Raw genomic sequence first — 27,997 nt, 5'->3', positions numbered from 1 at the left:
CGTCAACGTTCTCTCTGCGGTCAGCTGATCCGTCTGAAGTCAGCCTACCGACGGAGACGTACAGCCTGTGGTACAGTGTAAAGTAGCTTAGTGAAATGACAGCAGGCTCCATATCTCTTCATTGGCTTACAGCCGAGATTTCACATTTTTAAATGTTATTTATTAGAGAACGAGACGAGTCCAACGGCTTCTCGTCACCAAGGAGCTATTAGCTTAATTGCTAACGTGAGTTAACCAACGCGACAGCTTTTTAATGCAGCTAGCTAGTGACCGGATAGTTGATTGACCTGTGATGGTCTGGAGCGCTTCATACTGACGAAGGAGAGGCTGAGATGGAAGACTGCGGTTGGGAGGACTTTACAGAAACACCTGAGCTGCCTCTGGAGGTCAGGTCATGTATTGGTCAGACAAAGATTAAGCTAGCACAGACTCTTTTTTTTCTTGTTTACAGTAACACTCTGCTGCATATTCATACTGTCACACACGTGTGGGAGGTGAGAGTGCAGCCACAGTGACCAGCATCATTTACTGTATTCAGTTAACATGCAGTATGCTGTCACTTGGGTCAATAAAGTGCAGTTAAGTAGGCCTATGGTGTACTCTTCTCCCAGGATCATAAACTTTAATGTGATCTAATGCTGTTTTTCCATCTCTCGCTGTAGATTATAGTTTACATCCTGAGCTTTCTGCACGCTTCAGACAGAAAGGAAGCCTCACTGGTCTGCCGCAGGTGGTACAGTGCCAGCCAGGACCTGCGCTTTCAGGTCATTTGCTTTGCAGCATGCTGTAACTACTGATTGCATTATACATTTGCATAATGAAAGTGCCCCTGGAAGGAAGAGTAAAAGTTAACCCCATGTTCCCTCTCCGTCTTCTCTTTGTGCAGAGGGACGTCACCTTCTGCTTCCCTGCTTCAGCCTCGTCCCTGGAGCTGATCAGGGGTCTGGGCAGAAAGTCACGCTGCAGTCTGATTATAAGTCAGCTCGATGGCTTCAGTCTGTCCAGATCGCTGCTTCTGGAGGTGCAGTGCGCCGTCGTTATTAAAAACACTTCACGGCATGAGTGTGGAAAGAGAGAGAGAGAATAATAAGATGATTAGTAATTACTGGATGACTCTGAGAGAGCTTTTATCGTGATAGATATTCCATGTGGTCATACACTTCTTTGCGAGTTCAGAGAATTCCCCCACCTCGAGGGCTTATAAAAGCTTTTTTAGGGAAAAAAAAAGTTAAAGGAGCCTAAGTCTCGTGGACTTTATTCAACTCTGAGTCAGACTGCTACCAGGCAAGACAGGAAGTCTGTGCTCCTGAAAGGAGTTGTTGTACAAGCCAGGAACAAGAAAATTCTGACAAAACTTTTTGGGTTTTTTTTGTCTCTTATCACGAGTGTTTGCATGGTTGATGTGACTCTTATCATTTTAATTTTCCATCATACTTACCAGGATGTGGGACAGTCATAATGAGACTTGTCATGGTCCAAAGTTCATTTCACCCTTATCACAAAATAATGTGTGTGTGGACGTGCAAGCATTGAATTTCCTGTTAAAGCTTTGCTGTAAATTCTCAACCGTTGCCTGTAACGATAAGGGGAGGGATCTGCTAGTGTTTATGCAAACTGTCAGAGATTGATTGTTTTAAGACATGGACTGATTGCTATGATCAATACACACTGTCCATTATGTCATTTTTAATGGCACAGAGAAAGCAGGAAGTGAAGTTACCTACTCTCTCTCTCTCTCTCTGTCCTCCTGTCACCTCCCCCGCCCAAATACTTCCATATTTGCTATACTTAACCCGTTTCTTTACCTTCTCTTCCCTCTTCAGGTGGGTCTGTGCTTGGGCCCTAAGTTGAAGAGCTTGGCCCTGCCTGGCAGCAGTATAACAGAGGCCTCTCTGCTGGCCCTCCTGCCTCGCCTCACCTCCCTCCGCAGGCTGGATCTCAGGGGCCTGGACAGCCTCTTCATGTCTGGGGCCTTCCTCTCCAGGGAGGAGCACAGACAGCAGGTATTTATTACTATTATGTAATAATAGTGGAATGGTGGGCTGAGGTCGGCCATTGTTTCAATAACACCTCAGCTGTTTTTACTTTTGCCTACATATTTACCTGTAGCTCTACTATAAACCAGGATTAGCATCTCTGTCTATCTGTAGTCCTCTGTGGAAAACAGGGCAGTGATTCCATGCAGTAAGTTTTGAGTGTCATTGCTTTATTGTTTTTCCACCTGTAGTAACGGTCCCATATCAGGTCAAACTCAATCCTCTTGTTACAGGTCAGATCAGCACTGTGTGGTTTGGAGGAGCTGGACCTCTCTGACCTGCGCTACCTCTCCGACCTCACCTTCAACCGGCTCACGGGCTGTACCCCGTGCCTCCGTCGCCTCTCGCTGGCCGGCTGCCACATCGCTTTCGAGTTCGACCCGTATCGAGGGTGCCCGGTTGGAGCCGTTGAGGATTCGTCAGCATTGCTGTCACTGAGGAACTTGCGGAGGTTGTTAACAGAGCAGAAATCCACCATTGTAGCTCTGGACCTCAGCAGAACCTCCATCACCCCCGAGTCACTCCGCATTGTTGCACAGGTCGGATAACCTTAAGTCACTGCAGCTTCTTTACTGCTTGAAGGAATGATTCTTGATCTTGGTTCCTATGGTTTATATAGACTAAGATTTTATTTATGATTAGAATCTTTTCATGATTTTAGCGTGTCCATCAGTTTCTGTAAAGATAGTTTCAACTGCTTATCTTCATAAGACCTTTTTTTAATTTCTTGATTTTCTCTCTGTTCCAGGTTCAGGGTTTAGTCTTAGACGAACTATGTCTGCACGGCTGTAAGGAGCTGACCGACTACTCAGTGGAGGTTCTGGTGAAGCACCAGCCGAGCCTCAAGAGACTGGACATTAGTGCCTGCACTGAGCTGACCAACAGGTCTGTAGAGGCCGTAGCCCGGGGCCTGAAGACACTGACACACCTCTCCTTGTCCCGTGACTGGAGGATCACTGAAAAAGGTGCCCATAGTGTGTTATTGTTTTTGAGTGAATTAAAGACTTAAAGATTGAAATTTAAAGAATTGTCAGTGTTGTGTTTACAGCTTGTTGTGCTGCCCCCATGTCGTCAAAGAAATACATTAACATGGGAGTGATGCTTGTGAAAAACATTATATTTCCATTTGACACCCTCTGTGCACATTAACTAGTAACTCTCTTAGTGTTCTACTTCAATTAATGATTTCCTGTCATCCACAGGCCTCGCTGACCTCCTGTCTGTGTCGTCCCTGAGGAGTCTGGATCTGTCCGAGTGTCTGCACATCAGTGGGACAGAGATAGTGAAAGGCTTGACGGGATCCGTAGCTGCCAGAGCACAGCTGGAGACACTCAGCCTTAAGAGCTGCACCTACATTCGGGTCAGATTGTGTTTGTACACTATGTGTGTTTATATCTTACTGTGTCTATGTAAAAAATACATGAGAAACCTATCTTCTTCCTCCTCTCTCTTCAGGATCTTGAAGTTTTCTCTCTGACCCAGCTTCTTGGGGATACTCTCCGTGAGCTAGACTTGACATCATGTGTCAACGTGACTGACCTGTCTGTGCGCTCTATCGCCACCTACCTGCACAGGCTGGTGGTTCTGCGGCTCGGCTGGTGTAAAGAAGTCACAGACTGGGGGTTGCTGGGGATGGTGGAAACAACCAAATGTGACCCTGACAACGAGACGGTGAGAAAGACAGACATTTTGTGGCTGTAAGGAAAGAGGGAATAGCTTTCCTTATACACTAGAAGTTACGGTAACTGTAGTTTTAGCAAAGTGTGCTAAAGCTGTGCATAAATATACTTATCTCAACAGAGTGACAAGGGTCCGAAGTTCACCCGGACCTTCGGCAACATGGGCTTCTTCAAGCCTCCTCGTTTGCCTTTTGAGGAGCGGCCCAAGCTGGTGACGCAGAACGACCTGCAGCAGTTCAAACAGCAGGCTGGAGCTTCACTTTTAGCTCTCAACAGACTGCAGGAGCTGGACCTGTCTGCCTGCGACAAACTCACTGACAGCAGCATCACACAGGTGGGAGGCTGAGGAGCGGCCAATGTGTGTGTGTTTGTAGTAGAAATGCAGAATATTTCCAAAAGTCAGGTGTCAGTACTGTTTCTCCTGTCCTCAGGTGGTGCGTTACCCGGACCTCCACAGTCTGTCACTCTCCATGCTGCCGGAGATCACCGACGCCAGCTTGGCATCAGTAGCCTGGCACTGCCGCAGCCTCACCAGCCTGGCCCTCAGCCACTGCCCGGGGATCAGTGACCGTGGAGTGGCGCAGGCTGTACCGTATCTCCACAGACTGCAGCATCTCTACCTCTCCTGTTGTAATAACATCACTGACAGGTGAGTGGCTTACAACCACACGTTGGCCTGTATCTGCAGCCTCAGACAAAAAAATGAATTCCTAATGTTTTAACCCTCGATCCATCCAGATCTTTGTTCCTCCTGGTGCAACATTGTAAACGTCTGCGAACACTCGACATCTCAAGGTGCAAAAACATCTCCATGACAACTCTGGAGCTCCTTCAGTCACAGCTGCCCTTCTTGGAAAATGTCCACTACAAATTCATAGGTGGGGCAGATCATATACTTGCACTCTGACTGACTCCGGCTGGACCTTTTTAATAAGAAAACCTGCTGACCTGCCTTCTCCGTGAGTTGAGCTTTTGCACATTTCAGTCATTTGCACAAGAACTGAAGGAAATGTTGAAATCTATATGTTAACTGTACTGTAAGTGGTTTTAAACAAGGATTGTCCAGGTACAACTTGTATGATACAACACCACATGGCAGATAAAATTGTATTTAACCACCATATTTAAAGGTCATTAACTGTTAAGTCCAAGGGGAGAAATTTGTAATATTTATGTTCACTTTATGTGATGCATCATCACTGAGGGCACAGATTTAAGTGAGGCATTCAAAGGTGGCGCATCTGTGCACAATTGTCTGTTTAAATCAAGAGAAACTCTGAAAACTGCAACATACAGCTGCCAAAGCAAAAAGTACTTTCACATTATCTCAGTAGAACGATGTGAAGGTGTCGACGAGGTGTAGATATCACTGAAAACATTTCCATCACTGAAGGTTGAAAGAAAATGGAGGAAGCTTTCTTAAGAAATCATTTTGTTGAGATTAAAAGTTGATTATTTTTGTAATGCTTTAGTTTTGTTGATTTCTTTTCTATTGCAGAGAAAAGAACGTTAATTCTTAATAGTGTGTTATTATATATTTAATACTTAATTACATTTAGTCTACAACTAATGACATTCCAATTTTGTTTTTTTTAAATGCTAAAAGGAGATCAGACTTCAGTTCTCATGTTTGTCCATTTCAGACTTTTTTCTTTACTTATTTTTTTAAATGGCAAAATAGGTTTAATATTTTTTGTAACAGTTTTGTGCTGCTGAAGTAGAAGTAAAGATGTGATATGAAGTGAAATAGTGGTTCTCAAATAGTTTTCTCAAGGTCAACTGTCAGACCAACCCCGATACCAACAAAGGTTGGATACTGTGTAAAACATAAATTAAACAGAATGTGATAATTTCCTTCTTGACATAAACTTGACTGAAAACATTACAAAGACGATGTATGTATCATGATTGCATTCTGTTTTTTCATTTATGTTTTACACCGTGTACCAACTCTTTCTAAATTGGGGGTTGTAGAAACAAATCACTCCGATGCTTAGGTGAATGATGAAGAGAAATTTATTTTGCATGGTCTCTTTCAGAGGTTTTCCTTTTAGAGGATGTCAGCTGCCCCTGACAGAGGCAGAGACTTACAGACTGTAAAAATGAAAAATCAAAGATAAAAGATGTTGATTTTATAAATAAACCAAAGCTTGGCTCTGAGCAAAACACACACATGCTTGTTTTTTTTTCTCAGTATAAATCAAACTGTTTATTCATGTGAAGTCCCCCAAAGCACATGACTCAAAGTGAAGGTTATCACAGAGGGTTGTGCATCAGGAATGCACTGCACAGGACAGTGCTGACTGAATAACATAATGTGAAAAAAACACTCGAACACACTCCGTGATTATGCTGTAGACCTGTGTCAGTTCTAACGTAGCTGCTTTGAGTGTCGCCACTACAGTGCTTTGTGAGTGAGAAAGTCGTACACTGTCAGAGCATGTCGCTTCTATCATAGTATTATAAAAATGTACCTTGTAGGCAATTGATCAGTTACAAAACAGTTCAGGAAAAGATCATTGATTGCATACTGTATCATACCGATTTCCTGGGATGATTGCTGGTTCGATATAAAACTTGTTACAAGTTTTTTTGTCATTATCAAACGGCTAATTATGGCAAAGGTTTACAAGTACCTATTGTTAAAAACCAAAAGGAGAAAGGTAAGTTTGGTACCTAATGCAAAATCAAAGTTGCACGGAGCATCTTATTGTATTGTCTATTTGTGGAAATGAGCATAACATGTACCACATCTCGAGAAAGCACTCAGTTTTAGTTAATGCCCATTAAAATAAAAGCAACTGAAGGTTCAAAGCATCTGTGACCTCCTCACACATGGGATCATTCCACGTATCTTACATTTTAGATATATTTAGAAATATAAAAAGATTAAAAAACAATTTAAAGTACCATTGCTTGACTGGCTGTATTGTATAAGAAGAAGTCTTTGTTGTTTTTGGAGCTGTTTTGAAGCTTCCAGACAGTTGAGGAGGAGGAATCATGAAAGGAGATATGAGCAGTGACAATGTGCAACATTAGTACAGTCAATAGCCATCTGGCAGCAGTGCACACACACACACACACAACCACTATTGTAGTTTAAAGACGTCACTTTCGGCAGGGTTCCTCCTTTTCATCGTTTCACTTGGATGCAGAAGAACGCAGAAGAAGAATCTAATGTCAAGGTTATAAATCTGTGTTATAGGAATAAGTGCACGGATGCACAGGTCGTCTCTCACCACACATACGCCTTATTTCACGCACACACACACACATATATATTTACACATTCACACATCCTAGTTGCACTCCAGCTGATGCACATGCTCTACTGCTCAGTCTGACTGAAGTCGTAGCAGAAGTTGTAGTTGCTCGGTGGTTTGGGGACGACCGGCGCGCAGTCGGGGATGGGAACGTTCTCGAGGTCCAGGAGGCGGAGCTTAATCTCCATCGAGAGGAGGATCTCCAGCTCGCTGCGCATGGATTCACTGCTCATCTCTCGGCCCAGGAGGACACTCAGTCCATCTGTCCACAGGCAGAACTAAGACAGAGAGAGAGAGGAAGCCTCTAATTAAACTGTTTATACATTGTAATGCACACAGAAAATAAGAAACTGTGATAATGAGGGGAATGTTCTGTAGATTTTGGGTACAAGTTCAGAGCGAGACTCACATCAGTTCTGGAGGGGGCGATGAAGTTCAGGCTGTACTCTTCTACATCATACATGATGCTAAATGCCAGGTCCAGCACCTCCTGAAGCAAGATGGATAAACACAGTGAGATCTCAACCAATGAGAGGTGAACATGGACAGAATCTGAAAACAAGAAGAGTGTCGTTGACCTTGTTCTGTTTGCCTTTATTCTCCTTCATGTGAGGACAGTCTTTTCCTGTCAGCAAGCCTTTGATATCTGCTACAGGAACTGAGGAAGAGTCATACACAGAGACAATCAAGTTTAATTAATTATTAATTGAAATAAATAAGTCAGGGCTCCAACTCATGTACAAGTTGCCAATTATTCCGTTTCGACTCACTCTTCTCTTGAAGTGTTTCGATTGGTGGATTGTCTGTGTCCTCCTCCACGTCACCGTAGTGAAGCATCTTGTGATTGGGTGACAGGCGGCAGTACCACAGTTTATCTGAGAAAATCAGATGATCACAGGGTTTAGGTCGATCAAGACAGGATCTACATTTTTTTCAATAGGGCGTTATGTATGTGCGTGTGCTGTCTCACCCTGTCTGCGTCGGCTGCTGATCTTCCTGAACATTGTTCCTTGACACAGCCGGTTGAGTCTCTGCTGGCGGATCAACTCGAGCAGCTCTGGCTTCAGGCGCTCTTTGAGCTCACTGAGATGACATGATAAAATCCTTCAGAATGCTTCATCACATGGGAGTACCGCTTCTTTTTGTTTTGCAGACACGGTTGCAAACTCAGAACCAGACAATCAGAATTTCATGGGAAGTCAGATGGGGATTCACAAATGCCAATAAACTCAATCTGCATGGATGACCCATTAATGTGGCAGCAACACACTGTTACACTCAGTGTTTAGTAACAAACACTGGCAAAATAAAGAACAGTGTAGCTGCTGACCTGTCAGCTGGCTCCATGAGGGTGGAAACTATCTGGAGTCGTCAATAAAGCAGCTGTTCAGGCTGCACTACAGACACTGTGTTGCTTTACTTTTTCCACATTTAAAAAAAAAAAACGACTTAACCAACAAGAATCTCAACCCATTAACTCATTTTTCTGGAGGGACATCGAGTTAAAATAGCTGCTCCAAGAAATGAAATGCCCGAAACAATCCACACAATTAAACAAATCCTAAACCCAGTGTGCATCAGGGCAATGAAACTGAAATCCATTCTAACTCTATTAAGCTGTTTCAACAGCTAACAAACAATTAGATTCAAGAATGGTTTCTTGTCTGAAGAAAATTCTTTGAAGTGTCAAGCTTCATAAAAATATTTATTTTAATACTCGCGACTATATGAGAGGGGCATCTTCTGTCATGCAGCTGAAACAAAGGAATCAAATAAGGCAACAAGAAGGTGCACATGTAAGTGGTAAGCATCCTGCTACTCACAGTACAGGTGGAGCAAGAGTCTCTTCTTGGTGCAGCCGTTCTGTCTGCCGCAGTTTGAGGATCTCGCTGTAGTTGAGAGCATTAACTTTGTTCTTGAAGAGCTCCAGGGAGGTCGGCTTACTGGACAACGTCCTGGTGATCTGCTCTCTCACCACCTGCATCACCTGGGGACGGACACACAGAGTTTAGTTAAGTTTGGTTGTGTTGATATTTCAGCTGTGTCCCATGCAGCTCTCCCTTACCAACACTTCCCCTTGTTTCAAAAACAGCCCTCAGGTTAAATTATCCTTCTGAGGAATGGTCCTCTACTAATAACTTGTACACATCGGAGGTCAACAGCAGAAAGGAATAATGATGAAGGTATGGAGAGCTATACATTTTTTTCCCTCTATTTTACTTTTCATTTTATTGGCTTTTAAGTTCAGTTGTGTACATCTGCCAAAGAAACATCAGTTTGTCACAGTCACAGTCATGTTTATGCTTGGCGGCGTCGGAAATTTCAACTGAGAAATTCCAGGAATTACCACAATCTGTCCACTGCACTTGCAATCAACTTCAATGAAACAACGTTTTGGTACTCAGACCTTAGTCAGGTTATCTAAACTGACAAATTCCAACCCCCAATACTGACCTACAGGAACACAGCTTAATTGCAGTTTGTGGGCTGAAGAGTACTTCACTTCCTCTCCTCTACTCTTTCATGACTCCTAAACCACACCCCCTGTCTTTGAGCCATTCATCCATTTTCCCGCCTACTCCTTTTATTAGTTTGAAGTTAAACTCCCTCCTGGGTCACACTGTCCAATCACATAAGCCTATATGTACCTCCCCTCTTCTCTGACCCACACAGTCATTGATCAGTTCGGTCATTATCAACCCAATTATCTGCTGCGTCCACCCAACACCGACCATGCTGAATTAGCACAATCAATGATGGAAAGACTGGGTGGTTATTTTACTGATGGAGTTCATTATTATAAATGGATGAACCTCAGGTGAAAAATCAAAAACACATTTAACTTCAAAACTAATGTGTGAGCAAGTCTCTCCACATTGAACTGCTGCAGCAATGACTCAGCATTTGCTCCGATTTTGTGTGTGTATGTGTGTATTCTGCATGACTTGTTAAACTGAAGCTAACACTGAGGGACGGGGGGTGACCCTGGCAACCCCAAAACAAGAACTCAGGGCAGTTGTTCAAACAGTGTACTTTCTTCAGTATACGTGCCTCAGCTGTAAAAAGAGGAAAATCTATTTAAAAATCTATAATGCGATGAGACCAAGCCAACTCCAGCACTATACGTCCCGCTCTCGCTGCTCTGACACACACTCTGCTGACCTAGATCATTCCTGTTCACACCCAATTTGACTGATTGTGAGCAATCAGTGACTAAAGTGTAATTTGATCCATTCAGTGCAGCTCTGTCCAGACTTCTCTCTGTGACAGCAATTCACATCAAAAGCAGAAATCTTTAGCCCATGACGATCCGATAAAGCGTGTAACCAACGGAGAGGGGTTTTTTAATGCGACCGGATGGTTTACGACGACAGAGAATGGCCGAGTCCATCCATCTGGCAGCCGTGCAAGTGCAGACGGTGAAATCCAGACTGTCATCCTAGATTGTGTGAACATGCAGGGACACAAAACAAGCGACTAGTGTTTCACACTGTCAAGCCCTCTGCGCCAAAATAACCTCACTGTCCAGCAACGTTCACATGACACAAGCCTTGGGCAGCCACTTCACACCGTTATGTCATCTTAACGCTCCTGCCACAATTCATGTCTGTTGATACGTGTAACCCTTTTAACAATTTAGCTAAACTGTGGATGACAAATCTGAGATTTGTCTTCACCTGGACCATTTGATATCACCAGCCTGATTAAACTGAATGAATAACAAACTAATTAAGTGAGAAATAATACCAAAGACAACCTTACCTCCATCTTTTTTTCCTTTCAGGCTGACTATTTCAACAAATATTTCAATCCCAACTTCAAATTCCACCCGTCGTCAACGATCAGAGAAAAGCGACGGGGATGATGAGCGGTTAACGTGAGGCAGAGAGAGGCAGAGATCACCTACATGACAGGAGAGGTGCAGGCCTGTGGCTGTTTTGTAAACAGACACCCTGATACTCTCACACACATGCACACCCCCTCCCGTCCAGCCCCTCTGTCATTGAGCTGAACTGGCCAATGGGAGCGATGACTGGCAGCTGTCCCTGTTCCCTGAAACCCTGCAGCATGTGCACATATGCAAAATGTGTGTCCATGTGTGCGTGTGGAGGATGACCGTTATCACAGCGGGTCTACAGAGCTACGCAAGTCCATTCACATGGTTAGATGGACAGAGAGCGTCCATCAACACTTCCAATTAATTCTCTTGGTAACGAAACCTAAATTTGTGATATCAAATATACCAACACCTCTCTTTTTCTCTGGTTTCTCCCCCACTCCGGCCTTCTCATTCTCTCCCTCTCATAATGTTTCCAGGAGTTTTAGGTTCCCTCTGTTGTTGTGTAATTACTGCTCATGCCCCTGAGCGCTTTGTTTTCCTCATTTCCTTCTCCCTCTGTTTCTGCCGCCCACCACGCTTCTCTTTGTCCACCTAATGCCTCTTTGTCCTTGCCCCAAAGCACCCTGGGTAGGGGGCCGCAGGCAGACACAAAGGCCGGACTGCTGGCCTGGCGCTCAGGACACTGGCCCGATGCTGAAAGGTCGAAAGGTCACTGAGTTTTATGACTGTCAGGAGAGACTATCTTTGTTGATGTGCGATGTTGAAATGCGGCTCAGGACAAAAGCTTGACCGCTCTTCTTTTCAGGACTGCAGATTCTCAATATTTCTCCCAGACAAGAGCCCGCTTCTGAAGGCTTGGCTCAACTTACTACCATAGTTTACACACTACATTGTGGTTGTAAGGTCACTGTGTGTTCCTAAATGCAGGGTAAACTATCTGTGGGGGTCGGGGATGTGTAGCATAAGAATGATCCTGTACAAAGCCACTAGTACAAACTTAAACAAGTCCATCATAAAACTCTTTTCATTTCATTTAAACTCTGTGTCTGGAGTCTGCCTTCAGTTCAAATTTAATTTGTTAGGCCTTCATTGTCCACATAACATAACTGAGATGACAGAAATCACTCAGAGCTTTTGAGGTTTGTTTTATGATTCATGATGCTACTGTGCAAGATAATAAGGGATTTATGAACAGAATGTGGTAATCGCTGCTTTGCTTTCATGCATTTAATAAGTAAAACAGTGGGTAGATACAAGGAAGTGACCAATTTCAACATCATTTCATCATTTATATAAGTGTAATTGTGGTTGGGCCTTTCCAGCTTAACGGAAAATGACCACAATTGAGTCCTTAAGTACTTAATAGAAAGCACACGGTTGCTATGTCACTGTATTTGTTTGCAATATTTGCAGTAAACAGGACCCTTCTGGCCATGGTAGGCTTGGATCTGAAATACCCTGTGTCATCTTTTTACCCACACAGCGACAGTCGGTGTGCCATTATTCATGCTAGACCAGCAGTCAAAAGTTATTTGTCTGTGTAGCAACTGTGAAATCTGCAGATTATACAAAATTCCCTTTGCAAAGCTGTAATATTTCCCATCTCTGTGGGAAGACCTCAATGCAACTGTCACCATAGCACAAGAAAAAAAAAATCACAACTGGCTTGTTGGCAATAAAATTTGTACATCCAAGAAATTCAACTTTGTCCTTCAGCCTCAGACATTTCTTTCAGCATCTTTGAGGAAACACCATTACTGTTTAATTGTATGTTCCTGGATTACAATGACCTAATTTATGCAACACGGCTTGCATCACAGACAAACTGTGTTGTCTGCTTTTAACTTAGTCAGTTAGCTTAGCTAAGCAGAGAGACTGGAAACAGGGCAAAGAGCCTAGCCTGGCTCTCTCCAAAGGTTTCAGAGCTGCTGGCTCAAGGTGCGTATTTTCCATACAGAAATAAGAGTGGTATAAATCTTCTCATCAAACTCTCAGCAAGAAACCGAATGAACACATTTCCCAAAAGGTTTAACTATCCCTTTAAAGTGAAAGAAATTTGAAGTTTGAAGTCGGCCTGCCTGATAAAAATCATCTTGTATGATCCAACAGTTGTCGCTAGGCCTTTAAAGATAGCGATGCTATGCTATTGTACCTTGTCGAAGTCCTCCTGTGTGGCTCTCATCTCCTTCCAGGTCTTGTTGAGCAGCTGAATGCAGACACAGAAAAGCTCCTCCATCAGCCGATCCTGACTGAAGAAGATGGGGTGGTAGTCAGATCCCGTTTCTGAGGCTGTTAACAGAGGAAGTGATGGAAAAGATGGAGGACAAAAGCAGCATGACGCAACATTAGTTGTTTGAGATTCAGTTTGGCCAAGACAAAGTTATGGCACTTGGTGGGTTGGAGTTGAACTTACGAGGCTCTCCAATACGAAGGATTTCACAAAGGATGAGTGTGAGCTGGATGCTGCTCCTTGCAAATGGACACTCATGTTTGTCTTCCCTACTGCTGTTCTCCAGGACAAACTGGGGGAGGGCAACAATTTTAGACTGAACAGTAAACACTCCAAATTAAACTTTAATTAGTCATAAGGTGAAGCATGGGTCATAGAGCGCTCACAAACATAATAAACATGACATTATGTAACCTCACGGTTAACAGTTGTTTTAAGATGTTTTATTGCGCCACTAATATAAATTTAAATGGAGAACTTATCAAATTGTCAAATGAACAGCAAATAAATCATGCTCACCCTACTGTAGGCGTCAGGATAGCGTGCTGCAAAATAAAACATGGTGTCCAAAGCTAAAAGACCAGGAGGCGTTCGCACCAAGTCCTGACCAGGGTTACTGTTGTTCTGAAAGGAAATCATCAAAGACAAAATCAATCACTGTAATGCGTTGCTAAAAAATAATACCGCAAGGAGTACTGATAATAATGCTAAACAGAAAAAATGTGAAATAACCTATGAGTCAGTCACTTACTGAGAAGCCTAACTTCTTGAACTCTTTGGCGCACAGCGAGCGCCGTCTCTCGTGGCTCAGGCTGTTCTCGCTCTCTGTCTCAAACGCTGCCTGACGCAAACCATGGAGGATGTCTCTCTGCTCCTGGAGTGACAGAGGGAAGAAGCAGATCAGAGATGGATGTTTACTACAGAGATGGATGTTGATCTTTGAGGGTTTTCAATATTTCAAGCTGCTATTTGTTTTTAACCTAACAGACAATTAATCGGGGTATTTAAGTAGTTCTTTCAGCCATGCACTTACTCCTAATCAAGTGTATCTGGTCATTTCCACTAAGAATGTTTGTTTTTTTTGTCTATGATTAACTGTGGCGGCTAATGTTTTTTTTTTGTTCCCGGGCAAATCTGTTAATCTTTCAAAAGGTCAATTGAGGACTGGTGATGAATGCTAAGGGGTGTGTGTGCAGGGTTAAGAAATTAAAGTATTAAATATCTACATTTTTATAAAACGTATAAGAAAATGTGTGTGGGTGTAACAGTCCGATAAATGAGTTTGACTTGTTATGTTGTAGCTCACCTGGTTGTAACAGTCCAGAGGCGTCCTCATGCGAGGCTCCAGGTGATTCAAGGTAACGGACTGTAGGACGTAGAGGTAGTGGGCCATCTCGTCCTGGACTGAACCAGAACTGTGGATGATGTTCTGCAACAAAATGCACATTTTTTGTGAATAGGCCAGATAGAGTGCTGGCTTATCTACATTCCTCTGCAACAATGTGGTCTTCTGGCATCATATAATCACTGAGATATGAATGTAAAAAAGTAAAAAAAGAAGATCATTTACTTTATAAATGTACTGACGGAGATTCTTCTTATTCAGGAACGCAAACATGTCCTGGAAAAGAGAAGACGAGAGAACAAAATGCGTAAAGGTAAGCTGTGTCACTGAGGTGCAATGACATGAGTGTAACATGGGGTGGCGATATAGTGTCAGTAACTGATTAGTGGGCGGGAGGAGAGTTAGTGTGTGAGACTTTGACCTCTGTGACGAAACCATCGCTTGCTGGTACATGCATCACTAACCCCACCTCGTTTTGTTCGGGACCAATTTGCTGATAAGAAGGGTGGATTTGTTGACCTACTGTAAAAGTGAGGAAGTGTGTGTGAGAGTAACAAAGAGAGTCTGAGAGAAAGGCGACAGAGCGCTGAATGAAGGAACTGTGTCCGTACAATGGGAGAGGAGCAGGAACAGAGCAGAGGGAGAGAAAGCCTCGACTGTCCGAGCTGACCAGACAGAAAGAGATAGATGGGTCATTTCCAGCTATAAGAAGTGGCTCTGACTCACAATGATGGCCTGCTCATGCAAATAACCACCCTCCAGCCCAAGTCAAAAACTTCACATCAGTGCAAGAATGCACCACAGTAAAGAGCTAAGATCAGTGAAGATGTAAAACATCCGCAAATTTAGGTATAAAAGTATGCACTGATTTCCAGCTGCATGGCGCCTCTGTCTTGAAGTCACAGACATTCAGGAAGGCCCCGAAACAAGCTAAATCCCTTCTAGTCTGCATGCTTTGAAGTTTGAATAGCTACGACAAGAGGAAGTTGATGAAAAGTGCGTTGGAAAGTGAGAAACAGATTGCAGCAGCACCTGTCTGTCTGAGTCCCCGGCTGTTTGTAGTAATGCCATAAGTAGGGCCATGGCTTTGGTCTGTATCTGCTGGTTCGTCCTGAAAGAGGTCAGAGAGGCCAGTGTGAAACAAACACACAAAAGTTAAAGGGTTTCAATTCTCCAACCAATACAGTACGTGTGAAATCTTAGTGTGATAAATAGCAGAGACAGTCAGCTCTAGTGTTTTACATATTTAAAAAACTTCCTGTTAAAGTGACTTTGTTGATACTCATCACACTCAAAGAGGTGTCAGTGTGTCAGAGTTTGTTTTCTCTTTTACTTACACTGATTAGAGATGATCTTGGTTAATTAAACTTATGTGAAAAATAGAGAGAATTTACTTTGAAAAGGTGCAAATGTTTCTAAAAATGTCTTCCTGTCACTTACACCTGGAGGTGAGCGATGAGCCTCTCCATCGTCACTTCCTGCTTGACCTGCAGGAAGAGGCTGTGGCTGCTCAGTACCATGCTCTCCAGGATGTCCAAGGACACCTGCTGTATTGAGGCATCGGTGGGCTTGGCGTTGACGAAGCTGGCAATCTGAGAGGAGAGGAAGAAGGTGGGAATAGTAAGAGAGAATGTGGCTAGGGTCAGTAAAAAATATAAAATGACAGAGAGAGCGCGGCAGACACAGCACCTTCTTGATAAAGACAGTCGAGAGGTTCTCCCAGGAAACTATCCCGTGATCCATCAGTTCCATGAAGGCCGTCAGTGTGTGGGTCATGATCACATTACTCCTGAATGACACACACCGAAACATTTATTTTGAATATTTGCACCCACATACACACATGCACTGACAAACAGCATTCAAAAGGACTGCTTGTGTAGAGCCCCTTCAGTCATTCAGCTACTGGTTTTAAGAGTAAATATTTATACAAATGGACTCAGAACATTTCCATCTTGTGACACAGCACTCAGGATTAAGCTCACTGTGCTACATGCTACAGTGATGCTTGTCAGTGTTATCTATGATCATGGAAACAGATCAAAATAAATGAGCTAACAGTCTCTAACTTTAACTTCTGCAGAAGATAGCTTAGTATTTGTGTCCCTCGATACAAAATTCTATACAGTCGGCTTAGCAGGATCTGCTGCTACATGCATGAGATCCAATCCATCCCTCAGACCACTGATATCTATCTGAGGAACAGGATTCCACCTCAGGGAGGGAAACCATGCAAGCACTGACACACATCGAGTACTAACTCATTAGAGTCCTCCACTATCTTGACCAATAACAGGTGTCCGTCTCGGCTGATGAACTCCTGAGCAAAGGTCACGTCTGTGGATACGCTGGCCAGTTCCTTCAGCGAGTCGCATCGCACGCCCGCGTCCGAGCTCTGGATGCCCTTGAACAAGTCGTCTGCACACCGGCCCTGCGTTCACCAGCATCGATGAAACACACAAAAACAAACACATATGCTCAAACACACCATACTCAACAGCTTTCTCCCTTTTTTCATTGTTCATATATTGCCGCTCTTCTTGAAACTTAGCTTCTTGTAGTTTGCAGTGACAGATGAGTGCTGACTTACTCTACCGACTGTGAATGCAGCCGATTGTGTGAATTTGCTTCATGCAGAATATAAAAGAAAGAGTGACAGAGTGAGAAACAGAGGGCGGCAGGAATGTGAGAAGAGGGAGGTGAGAGAGCAGTGTGGCAGGAGGATGCAGACGTACCGGTGCCTTGGTCAGACGCAGAATGCAGCCGTTCTTTATGTCCAGACGATTCTACAACGCACAAACAAACGGGCGCACGCACACACACGCACACACAAACACAGAGGTGTTTAGAAACGGGTGAAATCTAAAACACACTGACGTATACCGTTACATTTGTTCAGGAAGTAACACTGACAAAAATAAGTTGGCAACACAAACCTATACAAAGACCTATACGCACGCAGACACATAAACAGCACAGTAGCTCACAGACAACCTTACACTTTGATAAATATAGTCACCTATAAACTGCCAAAAAAGCTCTGGCTAGTAGTTAGGCCTGTCACTCTACTTGCTGTCAGTAAAAGAAAAAGCAGAAGGGTGTGATAAAATACATATTTAAATGCTGAGTCAATTATTTGTGTCAAATTTTTCTCCAGAGCGATAACAAGCTCTGCAGCTTCAGGCCAAGTACAGCTTTCTCTAAAGAGAAGACGCCCTGAACTCTCCTTTCAGGGCAAGAGCAAAATGTTTTGTGCTCTTACAGGGGATGAGGGGAGTGATGGGAGCTGACAGCCAAAACTCAACCTGCTGATACTGCATTGCTTCTAATATAAGTGCATTTGTCCTACTCCAGCCTTGTGTCTATTTTACAGGGACAATACAGACAAACCTTAAATACAACAGATGTAGTGTATCTAGCTTGTAGCTGATGTCATTTTTATCACATGTAGGGCCGAACACAAAAACAGATTTAGGATAAAAAAAAACAAAAGAAACAGAGCAAACAAAACAGACTGTGTGTATATTAATATTGATACATGTGTCAGTGCATGTCTGTATTGTAGATCTATATTGTGCACATAGCTGTTGGTTCCAAAATGTTCAAATTTTACCAGCCACAAATGTGAAGCAAATCTACCAACCACTTGCATATTTTACCATTTGTCTTGCCACTTGCATCTGGCGAGTGGCTGGTGCTAATTTTGAACAATGAGTGTGCGTACATGAGCATATACATGTACACGACCACTGGATGCATTCAAAAACAATTCTGTTGTGGTTAAGCTGCACATCTAGTCACCAGAATTGCAATATTTGGTGTCTTTGCTGCCCCAAATAGCGCCCACATTTGTGCTCTTGCCCACTTTGACAAAGACAGAGGCAAACGTGTTAGACTGGCATGCAACTCACAGATAAGTTTAGAAACTCTGAGTCTGACAGAGCAAAGAAGCTTACTTGAACTTTATGTATATGTGAATTCAGTATTTATCGTGCTAACCTGAATAAATAAGACAGTGTTGGCATCTCATTGTACTTTGTGTTGCCTGAATTGAGGAATCAGAATCAGTATTGGAAAATAAAAAATTGCAGGGATCTGTCTGAACTCAGGTAACTGTTGAAAACAGGAAATGAAGCATCATTACACTGCATGCATTCAAGCCAAGCTTTCCTAAGACTCATCAAGAGGTTGCTCTTAAACTGAAACATCTGCGTTTAACTACACTCACTTTAAAGTCTGAATGTTATCATGCAGAAAGTAAATGCCTGCTGTGTGTTTCAAGCTCTACACAGCAGCACACGTATGGTTGTCTCACTGCAGTTCAATAAATAAAGCATATTTCTTTGTATCTATCGGATGGCATTGTAATGGATTCTGCAGCCCTGTCTCCAGCCCAAAGAGGGGGAGGGCCTTCAGTAGCAACCTTTTCAAAAGGTCACTTGACACCAGCTGAGCGTAGTTCCAGCTGCTTTTCTCTTTTTTTCTTTTTTCCATGTCTTTTGCTTCTTCAGCCTGTCTCACTCAATTCTGAACAGCATTAATGACATTGTGTTACCTGGGTTTCATCTTAAGACAAGTAATTGAATGTACTTTTGGATTCTAGGGAAAAACCTGACAAAAGCAGACAGGGGTAACGAAGTGCTGACAGCGTTATGAATCACTGCTTCACTGCTGTGTTTTTAAATCTCACAGAGATTTACAACATTCTCGTCCTAAATGTAGAAGCATCAGAAAGAGATGACTCACGTCTGTTGCTCAATGTCCTCAAGATGTGCTCAGACGTTTACCAGACAGATTTCCTGGTGTAGATAAATATTTGTATCGATTTGTGCATAAGATGTGACTCACAGATTCAGTGATGTACGTCCGCACCCCATCAGCATACTGCAGAGCGTAGTTCTCAGGACCTGGGAGATTCCAGCTGCAGACACACAAACTGATATTAACTATCACGGTAATAGGAACAGTTTACTGATAATGATGTCAAACATTACAAAAAGAGACGCAGCACAACAAATCTGATCCATTACCATCAACTTACCCATCACACACCTCCTTTATTACAGCAGACAGAGGCTTTTTCTGCACAGACAGCAAAAAGGCATGTATTCAGTCAGCTACATTCACACATCATAAATAACACACACCTGCTGCATACATGTGGGTCATAACAACAGGATTTAGCGGACTCTACTACTAAGTATTTTCTCTGTCAGGGAGCTGAGGCATGCTTCAGTAATAACATGCTGTTATGGGATCACGATACCGCAGCTATTCTCTCTGGCTGCAAACCTTGTTTGCTGAGGAGAGGAAATCCTAGAGCTCCCCAACGCTTTCTGAACAATGTTACCCTCACTACCCAGATCCCTCTTTGTACGTAAATAAAAGCCAGACTACTTCCATGTCTGACTCTCAGCTATCCTGCTATTAGTGGTCAACCCGGTGGTCAACCAATCAAAATGTCTTCGGGTTCTGTGGTAGACCCAGTGGCTGCTCTGTTATTAGTGGCAGCCAAGAAGGTCGACCAATCGGATGAGTTTAGTGGAGAAGGCTGGGACAGGATTGGTTGTGATCTAAAATAAATGGGAATTCTCATCCAAATCAACACTCCTGGAGGCTCGATTGTTGAGCGACTCCAAAAAAGAGTCATGAAAATTGTTGGTTAAGGTACCAGGGCTTGAAAAAGTGTGAAACTGGGATCTGTTTTCATTCCAGTTTCAGTTCTGCAGTTTCAGTCCAACTGTGAAATTACCAGGCAGGCTAGCACGTACCAGTAAACCCACTCCCTTAGTTCAAAGTGATGTACAATGTGTGACTGTCAGAAACACACCCCTGCTGTCTGGGATACAGTTTAAACTTCTGTCTAGTTTCTTGCGCAAAGTACAAGTTCCCCAAAGTTTCTCAGAAAGACTGGCTCTGAGTAACGGAGCAAAATGCTGGCGAGGTCACTCTGAACTACTCGCTGCCATTTCTGAGTTTCTGTGCCTGAGTCTGAGTCTCTTGTTGATTCAGAATTATTTTGACGTTAACAGAAGCTAATTGGCTAAATCTGGTAGCAGGGGTGGAGCTTGCTTAAGAGGCAGAGGGCAGTTGATTGGCTGAAAGGTGAGGGCCTGTTGTGATTTTCACTGTCATGAAAATGAAGAAAAAAGATGGGAAATAAAAATAATAATAATATGAAATTAAGAATGATTAAATAACAATTTATAACAAAGAATTGAGTTTAAATAATTTCCTAAATCATTTCACATAGTATCATTTTATTTTATACATTTTACCCAATGTATTCATATTCATTTTATAATAACTTAGGCCATAGGTCATGGTAAGAAGATGTTGAAAGGCTGACCTGTTCTGCTGTAAGGCCTGTTCTGACCTGTTCATCAAACTACAAGCCAATGGCTTTACAAGCATTTAATATTGAGGCAGCAACATTGTAGGGCTAGTTTAAATATCACGTGCCACAGCAGTTTGTTTCAAACCACACTGGTAAGGAAGTGATGACAGTTGACTTCTGTAGGTACACACCCCACACTGTCACCCAAAGGCTTTATAGCACCATCATAATCTTCATCTTCCGGTTTACAGTGGAATAACAACTACCTCAGCTTTTGAAATGTAACATTTGTGTTGATGTTCACTGTATCAACATGTCAGCAGCATCTTGAGCAGATTGTCGAATTTCAGTGTGTATGTCTAAAACTGTCAAAGGCTGCTCAATGTAAACAGAATCTGTCTGCAAAATCAGATTGTCTGCAATCTAAAAAAGAATCACACAGCCAGAGTGATCACTTTAATCATGTGTGATTCTCGGCTTGATGTTTCAATTGTCCTCTCAGACCTAACTATATCTCCACCAATTGGTCACAGCATTAAAAGGATGAGCAGGTGTTGTGAAAAATATTGATTACTTTGTCACAATGCAATGTTCTGCTGGGAAACCTTGGGTCCTGGCATTCATGTGGATGCCACTTTGACACCCCCTCATGGCTGGAACAAGTCAGATGCGCCGCTAACGCCCTGGTGCCAGACAGCACGGGATCCCCCCAGAGGTCTTGTGCCGATGACTCTGTGGGTAAGAGCCAAATCTGATCTATGGTGTGGCCTCTGTGGATCAGGTTTGTTCCTGCACATCCCACAGTTGCACTGTCAGATTGGGATCTGTAAATCTGGAGACCAGGTCAACGCTTTTAGCATTGTCCTACTGGGGGCCACTGCCAGAGGGGAGTGCCCCCACCATGGGGGGGTTTAGTCAGTCTGCAATAGTGTTTGGGAGGGTGGTGCACGTCATGTGGCATCCACATGGATGCCAGGTCCCAAGGTTTATGAGCATAACATTGCACTATAACAAGATGATTAATTTTAAGCACTTAACCTGTCAGTTTTTCAATGTTGTGGTGTGATCGGTGTAAATGCTGAAATTCAGGTTTGTAAGCAACATGACAACAACAGCAACAGGGCTCCAGAGTGTAGGAAAATATATTTTATTTTGTTGTGGCCCGTAGCGCTGCTGTAGATTATTTGTCTGTTTTGCCTCGGAGAGCTTTCGAACCATACATTCAACTCCTGAGCTCATGTTTATGTCCTGGCAGAACTAACATTAGACTCAAAGCAGCATAATCAACATCTCTTAAAAAGTTAGGGTTATGGTTAAATGAAGCAGCTGAGAGGAAGTGCTGCCTGAAAAGGCTCAACTAAGAGCAAGAAATTCCCATGGTGGTTTGCTGTCAAAGCAGCTAGCTTGATCCAAGTCTGAGAACAGGCAGACACCAGAGACTATACTGTATACTATACCGTATGTGTGTGTGTGTGTGTGTGTGTGTGTGTGTTACCTGGTCCAGTTGTATGAGCTGGGGGTAGGCCCCAGGCATCTGGATGGCTATCTTCACTATGTCCTTTTGTTGTGGCATGTTGGCACCTCTTGACTCCACCACTCTGTAGCTGATGATAACAAAAGAGATGAAAGGGTAAAAAAAAAAAAGTGGAACATCACATTACAGTAGTATGTCCCTTCACCAAATGTCATGACATTTACTAGCTGGAACCAGAAAAAAAAAAAAAAAAAGACTTCATTGTGTACCCTAGACAAGACAAAAAAGTATGGGCTCTAAACTGACGACAGACACAATGTTGATCATAAATCTGCAAAAATGTGGTCTAGTCTTGACTAAGACAGCTGTGAAGAACTGAACAATCATTCTGTTCAGTTCAAAGACTGTCAAATCTTTGCAGTGACAGGTGATCTGGCCGGAGATAATATTGCAATCTACTTAATCACGATCACGATCCACAATCTAAATTGCTTTTGATTCCTAAATTTTGACACGCCCTGTAGACTACAGCTAGACTTGAAAGAGCCGATACATTTCTCTATCTCTATCTCTCTCTCTATCATATCTAATTTGTCCAATCATTCAGCATAGCCATCTATTTGGCTACATTCATTGGTTTGTTCATGTAGGACAGATCTGTTAGTCAATGAGGTCATGTAAAGTTTGGAAACAGAAGTAAGAGGACATGAAATACAACAAGCTTTAAAATTCACCTGATATGTAGGTTTAGGTAAGATTGTGGTTGTTTTCAAGATCAATCCTGATCTAAAATCTGAGCTGTGCTGCTGTGTTAAGCTGGAAAAGTTCATAAAACTGAGAGCTGTCTCTCTGTCGTTTCATGAATGACTCATGTCTGTCAACTATCATTTTCAATATGAAGCTGTAGAACAGTGTTCCTCTTTCACTGGATATTTATGGATCACTCAGTAAAGAAGAGAGGTGTAATACCGTCTGTGCACGCACTATGGATTATTCACTCTTTTTTCCCTTTCCAACTCACACACACACATCTTCAACACTTCCTCCTCGGCCTTCAGACAGCATTCCCAGAGGATACAGAAGAAGCTGTTGTTGTGTTTCCAACCCTTCCCCCTTCCTTATCCTTCTCCGTCTCTCCCTCGCTCTCAGCACATGGAAACAATACAGTTGGATCTAAATTCTTCTGTACGTTCGTGAGCTCATGATGAAGGAAAAGAGGTGGAGCTTGTGTCTACAAGTGTTCGGTGTGATTAATAACCCCCGCCCTCTGCTCTGATCTCTTGAATAGTTCACATACCATTACTCCCGTCTAAAAAAGAAAGCCCTCACAGTTTATTGCAGGTTTCAAAGCAGCAATACTCAAACTGTCAAAACAACCACACGCCTTTACTGTCTTCTCACCTTACTCAGCCTGAAGCTGGATCTTTCCTGATAAAGAACACTTTCAAAGCAAGAATGAAAACAGGGAGGGCAAATCTTCCAACAGCAGGACTGACTGAGGCCTGCTGACTTTTTTTCAGGAATATGCAAAAAATAAATCACACAAGGTTTGATTTGGATCATTCAAATGGATTAGACGGCAAAGAAAACCTGTGGCGCTGAAATCATTATATCGGTGCTGGTGCCAAAGGTCAGCTTCACTACAACAAATAACAACAAGAGTTTGCAGACTTAGTCTTAAAGAGATTTGGGGGAATGCAGGTTTGTTCTGGGGCAGCTTATGAGTCAGCAGATATAAGGGCAAACTCTGGGTAATGGCATGTCATGTCTTTGCAACGGCAAAGACGGCCTGTGGGTTTTAACTGAGAATCTGTCTAAGATGCATAATGATGATTGTGAAACTGAGTCCACGTGTCAATTAGCTGAAACCCAAATTATTGCTTTGCCTGCTGAAAAATAATGAAAGGAGAGGCGGCTTTCTTTTCTAAAAACAATTCCTCACAGGTGCTTATTAATAATGAAATGCACACTGTGGGGCTTCCACAACAGCTGTATCTTAGAGTTGTTTTTAGCTAGCCACTGGGAACTTGACCTTTTATTTTTGTTTACTATGTTTTTTAATGTTACAGAGAACTACTTAAAGCATTTAAATGAAGTTTTAAACTGAATAAGGTGATTTTTGCAATACAATTTGTGCACCACTGTTGCTTTCAAATGATGTTTACAAAATATCAACATTTTGAGAAACTAGGGGTGGGAATCACAGAGTAACCCACGATATGATAAGATTCACAATACATTACCTGCGATACTATACATCAATATATCTATGTATTTCTTCACTTCACTGTGGTGCCATTTTCACAGAATTTGACATGAACTGAGACGAAACCACATATAGCAAGTGCATAGTGTCTTGGCTACGTGCCTCTTTATCACACACACGGACTGCAACTTGTCCATGTCCATGTAAATAAGCCATAATCTGGCAAAAGGCCAAACCAGTGGAAAGCAGAACAGTTAAAATGTTTAGAGGAAGGATACAACAACTATGCTTTACTAAAAACTTTTCAGCCAGTAAATTATGCTTATAGAAGTTTGCCCCCCAAGGGGTAATGAAGTAGTGACTCTGGTAAGACAAATTGTCAGGGAAATCTGTTTTGAGCAACTGCATGTTCTGATAAAAATATCAATATTTGGCGCCAGTTTATCAATAATCGCATCATTAAGGAAGTAATGTGATATATTGCCATATGGATATTATGTCCAACCCCACAAGAAACTGTCATTAATGTGGCCCAGCAGCATTCACTTTTTGGTGTATTCATCTTCTGTAAAGTCTAATCATTTAAAAAAAAAAATGTCTTCAATAACAAAAAAAGAGGCAACTGATATCATGATCTTACCATTTTCAGATTTTCAGAGAATTTCTTGTCTCATATCACAATACCATTAATGTTTTGATGTGTTTGGGTTTTCCTGAACTGCAGACTGAAGTGGAAGACCCACTTTCCAGTGCGCTCACACCCAGTAGTGAATTTAATCATACGACAGAGAAAAGGGCTGATAGAAAAAGGAAATAAATGTAGCCAGTTACATTTGTTACGACAGACTAGTCAGAACAGAGAGTTAAATATCTGGTTAAGTCCAGAGGACTTGTAGCTCTCTGGGTTAACCTGAGCTGATGACAGAGCACTATTAGTCTACATTCATCACGACCTGTCTGTACATGCTTCAGGCCCAATGCAACACTGGGAAGAGCTCAGGATGCACCGACATTCTCCCGTCATTACAACAAGACGAAGCTCGTTTCTTCCACTGCAAAATAGGACAAGCTTACAAAGTGTTGTAACCTGTATTGTGGTTCATCAAATGCCTTACATACTATTCAAATCAAATCCCATTAGGTATCAGTGAGAAAACAGATGAGATGTTAAAACATTCAAACCCTTGTTCTTAGATAATTCCACTATTTAGTTGTTCCCTTGTAACTAGAAGGCAGAACAACTGTTTTTTTGTACTTTTAAATAAACTGTCAAACCAGCCCTTGGTTTGTTGTGAACCTCAGCTCATGATTCTCAACAGAAAGATGCTGATGTGTAAAAACGATTAAGCTGTTCGATGTTTCCCTTTCTGAACTCAGCACAGAGAGACGGAGATTTTCATCTCCGTCTCTCCACAGTGGTTAACCACCGAAGTGAGTGTGTCTGTGCCTGTCTGTGGTGCCTCCTGAATTAGATGGAAGACGAAACTGCACCTTCTTTACATGTCTGTCTGCATTAAAGTAAAGGTGAACACTATTGTCAGCAGACTGATTCCAGTTAACATAATAAAACATTACGAAGGTTATCTATGATATAATCCAAGCTGATGTGACATTAGTCGCAAAACTGAACAATAAGTCAATTATTTGATTAAATCAGCAACAATTTTAATCTCAGATAGATAGATAGATAGATAGATAGATAGATAGATAGATAGAGAGAGAGGTCAGGTCATGCAGTGACGCCTGAAGCATTTCAGGGTGTTTTTTGCATGTCACATGAGCCATGCTGGCAAAATCCTTTACGGTGTCTAATTATTTTGGCATGTTTACTTATAGCCACAGCAAGTGTGCATTTCTGCTGTGAAATAGAGAAATGGTTGTTACTTACTAGTTTTATATCTTAGCCAGTCTGCTTTACATGGTTGTAAATGAAACTTTTGGCCCTAGATTGTATTTCCACAGAAATCGACAGACAGAAGGGAAATGCCAGGGTTTCTGCGTGCCTACCCTTGCTGATTTTGAGCAGTTATTGTGAATGCACTGCTGAATAAATGTTAAAAAAATAATGCTTTGTTGTGATGACAGTTTTAGTTTTGTTTAATTTCACAGCGAGCACCTCTGCGCTGTCCAACTTACTCCAGGCACTGTGGATTTGCGATGCATTCCCTGACTGTTTTTCTCCTCCTGACCCAGTCGAATAGCACCCTATTTTCTGGGATATCTTGATTTACAATTAAGCACTTGCCAACACTGATATATCTGCAATAGGCCAATATTGAGCGATAATGTCTGCTGATTGATACATTGGTCGGCCTCTGAATTCTAGACATCTTATAGACCGACCAATAAATAGACAAATCAATAAAACGGTTGTCAAGCTTCATGTTAAGCAAAACTGAAAAGTCTAAGATTGATTTATTTCTGAGGACAAATCATACTGATGTTACAGTACTAGGAATACATCTAGGCATACGTTTACAGCTGTCATAATATACTGTAACAAATACTTTGTTAACCACACACTACAAAGTGGAGAGGAGGGGGACTGATCTTACAAACCCAGATTTTACAGAATAAAGATTCAAATGTCCACCATGTTGCTGACCAGCTGTCAGTGCCTGTATTCTTCCATGAGCACTTTGCTTCATTAAGCTTAAAACCACCAGCATGGCCAGACCTTTTGTTAGCCTGCAGACTCACCAGTGTGTCTCAGACCCCCTGGACTGACTGACCTCCCCTCCCCTCCCCTCTGTGGTGGTGGTGGTGTGTGTGTGTGTGTGTGTGTGTGTGTGTGTTTTACCCTGTCAGGTTAGGAATTTCAGGCAGCTGAGAGCTTCCCCCTTCACACACACACACACACACACACACACACACACACACACACACACAAGCAAATAGATCTCAATCCTTCTACTGAGATTTAGTGGATTCTGACTTTGTCTCTATAAAAACATATACATATAAGATGTGAATTTGACACTGGTACCCATTCATTACAATACTACAGTTGTGTTTGACACATATTAATGTAGGCTAATTTAGGTGCACAGTCATGTGCTGCTGTATAAATTCAATTAGTTGAAGCTAACTTAGTGTGAAGTAAACCCATCGATGCAAAGTGAGGCGAAAACAGCACCTGAATTGTTCGTACGTGTTTAAAAGTAATGCCTCTTGTTAAATCTTTGTAAAAACACAGAATAGGGTGGAAACAGAAGTGTGAGAGTCAGCTGCAGAGCTTTTTTTCTAGCCTGCGTCCTACCTGGGTTGAAAAGACAAGTCGAGGGGCTACTGTCCTGCAGGAACCGCCGCAGTCCGACCGAGAAACATTTGCAACTGTGTTTTTCCCCTCAGACGGAGCTAACCGAGTCCTCAGAAGTGACTTATCTCACAGAAACATTCGGACTACTCGGAAAAACACAGAAGAGCCTCTTGCAATAAGCTCCCAGGAATGATTAGTTAACTTAAAAGTTCCGGGTTGGTTGGAGTCTTTCAGTCGAGTTTTTAAGTCAAGCTAGCTTGATTCAGACGACGAGTTTCCGGTGACGACTTTCAAGATAAAGCCCGTCCAGGCCAGTGTGTCTTTGCA

At 42.5% G+C, this 27,997-nt stretch overlaps 2 protein-coding genes across 3 annotated transcripts; one reads left to right on the top strand and one right to left on the bottom strand.

Annotated features, from left to right (window-relative positions):
• Positions 1–13: 13 nt before the first annotated feature.
• On the top strand, positions 14–5,885 carry fbxl9 (F-box and leucine rich repeat protein). The gene is made up of 11 exons (XM_084365426.1): positions 14–386; positions 663–764; positions 887–1,021; positions 1,824–2,003; positions 2,270–2,575; positions 2,785–3,001; positions 3,239–3,396; positions 3,492–3,707; positions 3,837–4,049; positions 4,147–4,364; positions 4,454–5,885. Exons 1-11 carry the CDS (start codon positions 333–335, stop codon positions 4,620–4,622), a joined length of 1,968 nt encoding a protein of 655 aa, XP_084221552.1. The 5' UTR covers positions 14–332; the 3' UTR covers positions 4,623–5,885.
• Positions 5,714–27,916, bottom strand: elmo3 (engulfment and cell motility 3). 2 transcript variants are annotated; one of them, XM_084365425.1, is made up of 22 exons: positions 27,671–27,916; positions 27,212–27,251; positions 22,227–22,335; positions 19,436–19,476; positions 19,243–19,315; positions 17,130–17,180; positions 16,656–16,825; positions 16,084–16,183; positions 15,835–15,986; positions 15,427–15,505; positions 14,620–14,670; positions 14,356–14,478; positions 13,801–13,923; positions 13,569–13,673; positions 13,233–13,341; positions 12,972–13,108; positions 8,802–8,965; positions 7,949–8,061; positions 7,749–7,853; positions 7,557–7,636; positions 7,388–7,468; positions 5,714–7,256 (listed from the first exon to the last, which is right to left on the bottom strand). In XM_084365425.1, exons 3-22 carry the CDS (start codon positions 22,302–22,304, stop codon positions 7,044–7,046), a joined length of 2,148 nt encoding a protein of 715 aa, XP_084221551.1. In that variant the 5' UTR covers positions 22,305–22,335; positions 27,212–27,251; positions 27,671–27,916; the 3' UTR covers positions 5,714–7,043. The 2 variants fall into 2 exon arrangements, with proteins under 2 accessions (XP_084221551.1, XP_084221550.1); XM_084365424.1 differs by lacking the exon at positions 27,212–27,251.
• Between the last annotated feature and the right edge of the window lie 81 nt (positions 27,917–27,997).

This window comes from Pagrus pagrus (genome assembly GCF_965226575.1).
Source record: "Pagrus pagrus genome assembly, chromosome: 10".
Classification (NCBI taxonomy): domain Eukaryota; kingdom Metazoa; phylum Chordata; class Actinopteri; order Spariformes; family Sparidae; genus Pagrus; species Pagrus pagrus.
Note: the sequence above shows the minus strand (reverse complement) of the source record. Positions and strands in the feature narration are given on the sequence as shown.

Excerpts from the sequence above, each read along its gene's own strand:
- fbxl9 (XM_084365426.1), top strand. The coding sequence starts at position 333 with ATGGAAGACTGCGGTTGGGAGGACTTTACAGAAACACCTGAGCTGCCT. Across the intron at positions 2,004-2,269 it reads GGGAGGAGCACAGACAGCAG|GTCAGATCAGCACTGTGTGG; the intron begins GTATTTATTACT and ends CTCTTGTTACAG. Across the intron at positions 3,397-3,491 it reads AGAGCTGCACCTACATTCGG|GATCTTGAAGTTTTCTCTCT; the intron begins GTCAGATTGTGT and ends CTCTCTCTTCAG.
- elmo3 (XM_084365425.1), bottom strand. The coding sequence starts at position 22,304 with ATGCCACAACAAAAGGACATAGTGAAGATAGCCATCCAGATGCCTGGG. Across the intron at positions 15,987-16,083 it reads CGACTGTCTTTATCAAGAAG|ATTGCCAGCTTCGTCAACGC; the intron begins GTGCTGTGTCTG and ends CTCTCCTCTCAG. Across the intron at positions 7,257-7,387 it reads TCGCCCCCTCCAGAACTGAT|TTCTGCCTGTGGACAGATGG; the intron begins GTGAGTCTCGCT and ends TCTCTGTCTTAG.